We start from the raw sequence: 9,332 nt of genomic DNA on the forward strand, positions 1-9,332 counted from the left end.
CACACATGCGCCATCACGCCTGGCTAATTTTCCTTGATTTATTGTAGAGAGGAGGTCTCGCCAGGTTGCCCAGGCTGGTCTTGAACCCGTGAGCTCAGGCAATCCTCTCACCTTGGCCTCCCAAAGAGCTGGGATTATAGGCGTGAGCCACTGCGCCCAGCCTACCTTTGCTTTTACGTATGCACAACATATCTGTACCTGATTTTAAAACTGAATAGGTCATTTATGCCAATTTTAAGATAGAACTTTATTGAAAACACAGACTCTATTAGAGAATCATATATTTAAACAACGAATAGCAGGATAGCTTACTCAGGTGACTCAGTTCATCAGAAGCAGAATACTGAAAAATATCACAATCTGGACAGCAAGACAAATATCAACAAATATGTTTCCAGGTCTAATATTCATTTGGCATCCACAAAGTGATCCAGCTCAAAACAAGAGTTTGACAAAGTTAACATCAGCATTAAAAATATAAGTTACAACATAAAACCACATCGTGAACACCAAAGCACTACTCAGGGCTCTTTGGGAACATAAGGCTGGTCAGCGGCAGGTGGTTAATGATACTAACTTTGTTGTCCCACCTCTGGATCATTTTGATTGTCTATTTGCACTTGTAGTTGCTTAGCTAACTTCTTAAACTCACGAGATGCGGAAATAAGTGGCTTAAAACAGAAATCATTTTCAATTAAGTCTTCCATTTCAGTTTCTACAACCCTACTGATATTCCGAAACATCTTAATAACAATTTGCATATTATCATTTGTCTCTTCTATGTTAAAGAGACCCACAAATACTGAGAGAGCTTTGGCACTGAATAGTTGTTTTGCCACGGCAGAATTTTTTGACAGATTCAATAGCATTTTCAGAACGTGAAACTTTGTTCCCGCATTGGCCATGGTTAATAAGGAGAGAAACCCAGACATGTAATTGACAACCAATGTGTGATAGCAAGTAGTCAAAGTGAGTTGTCGAAGCATCCTTATTCCAGCCAGCTGCTCAAGGGAATCTATACCATGAGCAAGGGTTTCCTCACACACTTGACATACGAATGTCTCCATTATGTTTAGATTTGGATAAGGTGGAGACATGTGAATCATATTTTCCAAAAAACTTGTCCTAACTCGGGAGGACGGAAAATTGAGCAAAGTTTCCATAAGCGAGACAACACCCGATTCTCTAATGAAATCTCGGGTAAATTGAGAAGCTTTTCTCATACCCATTGCAATTTTAGATATTTCATGAATAAAAGGATCACGAGTTTTATCGGCTAATGCAAGGACTTCTTCAAACTCTCCAGAGCCAATTTTAAGCTCACATTGTATGCAGTTGCAGGACCAACTCTCAAGCTCTGAGCTCTCCCTGGCCCTAAGATGCTCTCGAACTTCCGGAATTGCCCGGAAGGATGGATCATACTCAAATTCTAGGTACTCAGGGAAAGGCTGCACAGGCAAAGACAAAGATTCCTCCTCTTCCATTTCTGGGTTGGGCTTTGGCTCAAGCATTTCAGAATCCCTGTTAGGAATTCTAAATGGGTGTGTGGCTAGCAAGTGAAGGTCATACATACGAGGTTTCAATTCATCAATGATCTCATCCCAGGTTTGGAAACTAGAAGATACATCAATCTCCTCAGCTACATTTCTGAACCTGCTACTGACCCTGTACACAGGATTGGGATTTAGGTCAAAGCAGGCTTCATCTCTGTCCCAGAACCAGGACCCAAATATGGCCTCTTCTTCAGGCTCTGGCCTGGTTTCTTCTCTGGCCACAGCCCCCAGACTGGACTTTTCCTCAGCCCAGTACAAGGATCCACCAGTGGCCCCCTCCTCAGCCTCTGGCTCAGATTCACAGATTGCTGAAGCTCCAGCCTCCAAACTGGCCTCTTTTTCTGCCCAGAACCAGGACCCAATAATGACTTCCTCCTCAAACCTGGACTCTTGTTTGACCCTGTCATTGGTATTAACATCTTTCTGGGCCCCGGATTTCAAGACGGCATTAGGTTCTTCCTTGTCTCTGTGCCTGAATCTACTACTGGCCTCTTCTCCAGGCCAAAACCAGGGGTCTTTACAGAACTCGTCTTCAGACTCAGATTCAAAAAAGTCCTCTCTCTTTGCCCTGGGCTTGAACCTGGCCTTCGCCTCTTCCTTGTCTCTGGACCTGAACCAGTTACTGGTATCTTCTCCAGCCCAGAAATCAAATGGGTTGCCAGCCTCGTACTCAGACCCAGACGAATCAATATAGGGTTCTTCCTTGGATCTATCCCTGTACCTGTAACTGGTAGTGCCGTCTTCCCTGGGCCATGATTTGATTATGGTCTCTTCTTCTGTCCAGAAATAAGACACAGCAGAAATTTCATCTGTTGACCAGAATCCAGACTCCTCTCTGCCTCTGGTTTTGGGACAGCACCAAGACCCCCATATTAGTCTCCTCTCGTGGTCCGAAGCAGGGTCAGAAAAGGTTTCAGCATCCACACTGACTAATTCTGTATTCATAGACAAGCCGTTAGACTCAGTAGCTGACCCAGGCTCAGTACTGGCAAGTGGCCAGACAACAGAATCAGTCACTCCCTCTGACTGTGACATTGCCTCAGCCCCAAACTCAGTATGGGACCACACCTGGGCTTCATCCCTGGGCCTTGCTTCAGGGTTTACCCTGGCCTGAGTTTTAGGACGAGCACCACCTACTGCCCTGACATCAATTTTGTGTCTTGACCTAGTCATTGCCTGGGCCTCACTTTTGGGCCTTGCTCTAGACTTTGCCTGGGTCTCGGTTTTGGGCCTTGCCCCAGGCACAGACTTGGTCTCCGATTTGGGCCTTGTGCCAGTAGTTGCCTGGGACTGTGTCCTAACCTTGGGTCTGACCACCAGAGGGACTTCATTCTCTCTCTCAGCCCCACCCACAAGCTCTTCCCCAGCCTTCTTTTCAGGCTTGGTCTGGGAGCTAGGCTCAATCTCTGCCCCAGTCATGGTACAAGTTACAAAGAAGTCCAGTTAGGTACCCCTGCCCAAGTCTCAGCCTCAATCACCGATCTCTCACAGGTTTGTTTGTTCACACTCAGATCTTTGGTGACTCAGATGATAAAGTTGGAAACAAGAGTCAATTGCCAGTCCAGCAGTCAATCAGCCTCCTTCCCAGGCACAGTCTCAGTCAATAATACAGACAAATTGTAGAAGAGGCACAACCTGGCTGGGGGGAAGATGAATGGTTCCTGGGTGGGTGTAGACCTGTTGAGAGTAGTGGTCAGCAGCAACTCCAGCACCACCAGAGCTGCTGCAGGAGGTGGATCTACAGAAAGAGAATGAAATGGGGCTTTGAGTCTCTTCTAACTGTGTCACCCCATGCAAAGACTTACACAGAGAGACTGGAGTTGAATGCTGGGTGGGACAGCTGGGCTATGAGAAATTCTCTCTGGCCCTGCTGCCTGCTGCAAAACGCGTACAGCATCGGTGGGAAAGTGTGTTGCCAATGGGAGAAGCTGAGGAGCCCCCAGACTGAACTCTAATTATTGCTGAAACCGTGCTGGTCACCACTACCCCCTCCCCCCCAAAGCGTATCTATCTCATACCAGCCTTCACTGATGTGGTGCAATTTCCCCCTCTTTTCTTTGTTAAGTGGTATTAAAGCCCCACAGCTGACAAGCAGGGCGTCCTATACATAAGTAAACATACAGAAGAGGATGGAGTCTGAGTGCTTGGTAAATAAGCATGCACCCTGAGACAAACAGCTCTCTTTCCAGTCAAGGGCCCAATCTGTCTAACGTTTCCTGTCTCCCGGTGCCTGCCCTCAGGTCTCCCCCAAGTCACAGCCCAATCCACACCTACCTCAATATTCCTAATATCTCCTGCAAAAAATAACAAAGGGTGCCGTGGCAGTGTGCAGATCCAGTGGAGTAGAAGCCCTCCTGCACCCACTTGGGTCAAAGCCACCTGCCACGCTCTTCCTCTGTAGCTGTCCCCTGCATTGCCTCCTTCTCACCAACCTCCAGAGGTGTGAGCCAGTCTCCTCCTCCTCCTCCTTTCCTTTCTGGCAGGACTGACCAGCCTTAAAGCAGGCCTACGGACAAACAGATGAAAAGGTAAACCAGGAGATGAGGGTGGCAACTGCCCGCTTGGTAGACAGACCAACACCAAAGAGAAGAGTCCCCATATTATCTGTCTTTCAACATTCAGAGTCCTGCTGGTGGAATATTCTCGTTTTATTTAGGCCTTGTTTCGGGGTTCCAGAGAGAACTCCTTCTCTTGACGTCATACTCTTCCCATTACTCCCTTCTTCAATTCTGAGGATTCACCACTAGGTGCAACACATCCCCTAGCCCTGCGCAGCATAGAATGGGGGAAGGGCGCCGCACATTCTAGAAAACAGGTAGTGAAGTGGTACTTGTCAATATGACTCCCTCCTCACTCCCGCCTCCAAAGCCCATCTTTTCAAGCCCCTATTTGGGAGGGCGGGGGAGGAAGGTGGAGAAAGTGCCTGAACCGCTGTTAGAAAGGGGGAGATTAGGAGGTGTTCTGGATGCCTGACCTGCTGTGGTCGCGGTCACCCCACCCCGATTCGGGTGTCCAGTCAGTGCCTGGCGCCCATCCCCCATCCCCACACACCTCCAGAAATCCGGGCCATTTTCCTGCTTGTCCTTTTTCCCAAGCCTCTCTCTGCAGATGGTCACTGGACTGTCAGAATCCGCCAGACCTACCGCGCAGACAGGAGACTTTGACGTCAACCTGGAGCCTGTGGGAGGGGGCAGCAGCCGGGACGCGGGGCCCAACAGACCCCTTCCGGGATCCGGGTCCGGAGTAGTAAACGACCCCCGCCTCCCACTATTTCCCCGCGCAGACTCCCGCTCCGCCATTTCTTCCGCGGCAGCCTCCCTCCAGTCCTCTCAGGACACAGACACCGTTGAGGGCGGGGCGCGGGAGCCGGGGAAGCCGGCTGGGAAAAGGTCAGGGCGGGTCGCCTCCAGTCGGCCTGACAGTACCGCCCCCCCCCCCCCCCGCCCTCTGCCCGTCCCGCGCCAGTGTTCGCCTCCTCCAAGCCAGGGGTCCCAGGCACTGCACTGCGCACCTCTCTCGGGGACCGGCTCCGACAGGGTCGCCTCCTCCTTACCAGGCTACCAGGGTCTGCGGGGTACGCAACTAGTTGGTTGACGGTGGGGGATCACCCCGCTCCCACCACACCCTCACTTGCCTTCTCAGGATCAGGGCCCAGATCGTCGGCTCCCTCTCTTCTCTCCTCTTCTCAGCTCTGCCCTGCGCTGGCTGCTCCTCACTCGGATTCCCACCGCTTTCCGCGCGATTCCCAATAGCACACAAGCGTCCCGCCCCCCACGCCTCTGCACCAAACTGGGCAGGGGCTGCGCAGGATGCGGCAGGAACCGCTTGCCGCGAGGGTGTCGGGAAGGGGGGCGGAGGGATACGGAGCGAAGGAGCTCAACGCCCCCTCCCAGGCCCACCGTAGTTCCGACACGGAGGTGGGCGGGGCCGGGACGTGTCTCGGTGTGAGGGCTCAGTGGGCACAAAGCTGCCTCTGTAGACCCTCGCAGACCCTACCGTGGCGACCACCTCCGCATTTCTGGCGCCCTCACAGTATATGGGACTGGCTGGTGGCTGGGGGCGGGGCAGGATCGGGAAGTCGGGAAGATTAGCGCTGGGGCAGGAGCGGATGGATACCACGAGGCCGCTCTTTGGTGCGTCTGCACCCCAGGCTGCTAGTGTCTTTCCCCTCTCCAGCCCAGCCTGCTCACCTGTCTGTGTTGATGCTAATGGAGAGGAGGTGTCCCTCCCGGGCTTTTCTTTTACTGCTTCAAAGAGTCAAGCAGGAGAGGAAGGTACACCTGCTCTTAAGTGACCTCGAGGGTGGGGGCCCCCACAAAGTCCTCACCACTGCTCCTCTTCTCAAAGAAGGCAGACCTAGACCTTGAAACCTAGGATACCAAGTGCTGCTGGCCTGAGCCAAGAGTCTTTTCTTTCTTTCTTTCTCTCTCATTCCAAGTGGTAACTCACTTTGAAAGCATTGTGCTGTCCCCACAGGTGTCCAGAAGAGAAGGTCTTTCCCACAAGTGTTAGGCACCGGGTAGGGCTGGTCCTGGCTCCTCTTCTGTTCTCTGTCAAATCCCTCTTGCCATGATATTTAGCAGTGTGGAAACGTGGCAGTGTGGAAATGAACCAGCATGGATCTCAGTCACTTGTCATAACCACTTGCCTGCTTTCACCATTCTCAAGGGAAGACCCTCTCCACGCACCCACTTCTCCAGGACAGAAACCGGCTGCTTTTGAGTTCTCTCCTTTCACCATCACATCCTTCTTCTACTTCTGAGCCACTCTTGTCCTTGCTTGCAGCATGGGGCAAACAGAGAACGTGATTAAGCACAAAATTGATGCTGTTACTGCTGTCCATTTAAAAAGTCACATGCCACCCTCATTGAGCTTGGCAGATAAGGATCTCCCAAAGATACCCATGTCCTATTCTCCAGAATGTTTTGTTATCTGGTAAAGGAGTATTAAGGTTGCTAATCAGGTGAATTTAAGGTAAGATTCTGGATTACCCTGGCCAATGTAATTGCATGGGTACTTAGGTGTGGAAGACGGAGGCAGAATGACAGTGTCAGGGTTAACAGCATGAGAAAGACTAGATAGGCCATTGTTGGCTTTGAAGATGGAAGGAAGCCAGGAGCTGAGGAATGCAGGCTGTCTCCAGAACCTGGAAGAGACAAGCAGATACTCCCCTAGAAACCCCAGGAGACCAACACCTTGGTTTCATTGTAGTGGGAGCCTTTTGGATTTCCAACCTCCAGGGTTGTAATATAGTACATTTATATTATGTTAAGCCTCCCTACGTGTGGTGATTAGTTGTAGCAGTAGTATGAACCGAATACACTCACCAACCTGATGAGGTCTATGCCTCTTGACTTTGTTGACCTATGTTTCAGTCTCTTGGAAGATCTATTTTGGAGCTCATCTCTCACCACTACAGCCACCAATCTCCCTTTCTTTGTTTCCTAAAGAAGAGTGATTTTTCTAATGGACCTTGAAACTAATCTTGGAGAAAGTCCATTGATATTTCCAAGGATGAAAGGGAATCCTATTTGTAACATGAATTCTCATATACTTCCATACCACCTTTTATCAGGTATTTACTATAACTATTACAATATTTTGCTTATTTGTGAAAAATATCTGAGGTTGATTCTGTATTGTATCTGGAGATAATTGAATGTTGTCTCTCAGAGGAAGATCACCTTAACCATGCTGTTTAAATGGCCTTAACTGAATAGTGGATATTTTTTCCTTCTTTCGTCTACAGCATATTCTCTTGAGTGAATTCCAGGCTTGAGAAATGGGAGCTTGTGGTGTGCTGGGGTCTGTGGGCATGTGTGAATCTCTTTGCCATCCCTGAGATCTTCCTCCTCTTTCTTAAAGTCACTGGTGACTTTCTTTTATTCAACAAATATACAGAAGGTGCCAAAAATATATACATTTTAAGAAAGGAAAAAGCTATATTAAAATTATAATACTCAATACATAGCGATAAAAAAGATGAATACAAGTCATATTTGACTTCTGTAATTACAAGTGGTGCTCAAAGTGGTTCCCATCAGTGTCCAGATACTTCTGATTATGGTGAGCATCTTTTAAAATGTTTATACATTTTTGGCACCTCTGGTATATTGAACTCCTACTTTGTCCTGGTAGTGGAGGTACAGTAAAAACCAAACAAGGAAATCCTTGTTCTTGTGGTGCTTATACTCACTTGCGGTTTCTTGGTCAATTCTTTAGTCTAAAAGTTTACAGGTATGTTGAAATCCATGCCAGCACAATTTTTTTTCTGGTAGTTCTGGAATTGTTGCCATCTTGATATCAAGATATTTACCTACATAGGAGTGGCTTTATCATTGTGAGATTTTTGAAATATCTGCTACATAATTTTGTATCAACTAATTTAGAAAACCAAGACTATGTCTGATAAACATTTACTGAACTGAAAAAGGGCATACTCTAAGCTCTTATGTGTGTTAGTTCACAGTAATACCAGAAAGTATAGACTACTATTAGAACGTAGTAGTCTATAATCCGTTCTACTGCCATGTAACATGAGGAAACTAGCTCAGATAGGTTTAGTGTCATCTTTCAAGTCAGACAGCAACTAAGAAATTAGAAGAAGATGTCGAACTACATCTGTCTGACTGGTAAGCACTCGTTATTTTCCTTTAAAATGAATTTTAGTGTAACAGATTGCAACAGTCATGACTTTACTCTTCAGTGCCTCCACTAGCACCTGTGTAACCCTGACATGGCCCTGAAATCTAAATTTTTGAAACAAATATCTCATAAGCATTAAGCCCAGGACACAGAGGCAACTGTGCTGACTCTTCATACCTACAGTTCTGTCTCCAACCTCACCCCACCCTCCACATGCATGCTTGTGAACTTGCACACTAGCATATCCCTTGCCTGTGTAGCAGCTCCCATGATCTCCTTTTGTCCTTCTCAATCATTGTGGACGTGAAGCTGTTTTTGCCCATTTAGCTTACCTTCATGTTGTACTGTCTTTTTTTTTTTTTTGAGTTGGGAGTCTTACTCTGTATTTTTATTTGCGATTCCCTAAAGGCATATTATGTTGAGCATCTATTCACATGTTCATTTGCCATCTGTATGCGTTTTTTTGGCCAGGTGTTTGTTCCCTTCATTTGCTTATTTTTAAGTTGGATTGATTTTTTTTATTGTTTAAGTTTTAAGAGTACTTTGTATATGAGGGGTGCCACCCTCCAAACTAGAATTGTCTTTTGGGCGGCAGCTCCTTGAAGTACAGACTTCCCCTATCGGAAGTGTTCTAGGAACCCCTTGGCATCAGTGTACCACCTAACGTTGTTGGGAGAGGCTGCGTTTGGCTTCAGTGAATTTTTTTGGAGATTCTTTCAATGAGTTTGCCCATTTCATGATGGGTAATTTACAAGCACGCCTGCCCACACCACACTGAGTTTTCAGCAGTTTTTGACTAAAAATGGCATGACCCCTGTGCCCCACCCTCTCTTTTCACCCAATTTCACCCTGAGTGATTTATTTTGTTTCCCTGGATGAAAAAAGTCCTCAAAGGGAAACGTTTTGCTGATGTGGAAGAGGTGAAACAAAAAACGGCAGAAGCACTAAAAGGCATCAAAATGGGTGAGTTCAAAAATTGTTTTGAGCAGTGGAAAAAGTATCTCCCTAGGGGTATTGCATCAAATAGAAAGTACTTTGAAGGTGACTGAAGTTTAAACATGGAAGAATAAATACACAGTTTTTTATAAATAAATTCTGGGTTTTTTTGGGGTCTCCCTTGCATTTTGTATAGAA

The 9,332-nt window shown here is 47.4% G+C and overlaps 1 protein-coding gene across 1 annotated transcript; it reads right to left on the bottom strand.

Moving 5' to 3' along the window:
* Positions 1-226: 226 nt before the first annotated feature.
* On the bottom strand, positions 227-4,672 carry LOC103254492 (G-protein coupled receptor-associated sorting protein 2-like). Its single transcript, XM_008052573.1, is given in 5 exon segments — positions 227-2,420; positions 2,422-2,456; positions 2,459-3,291; positions 3,828-4,059; positions 4,605-4,672. Coding segments are annotated over 3 exon segments (2,397 nt in total). The 5' UTR covers positions 2,973-3,291; positions 3,828-4,059; positions 4,605-4,672; the 3' UTR covers positions 227-572.
* Positions 4,673-9,332: the final 4,660 nt, after the last annotated feature.

This window comes from Carlito syrichta, unplaced genomic scaffold (genome assembly GCF_000164805.1).
Source record: "Carlito syrichta isolate Samal-C Ts95f unplaced genomic scaffold, Tarsius_syrichta-2.0.1 Scaffold282335, whole genome shotgun sequence".
Taxonomy (NCBI): domain Eukaryota; kingdom Metazoa; phylum Chordata; class Mammalia; order Primates; family Tarsiidae; genus Carlito; species Carlito syrichta.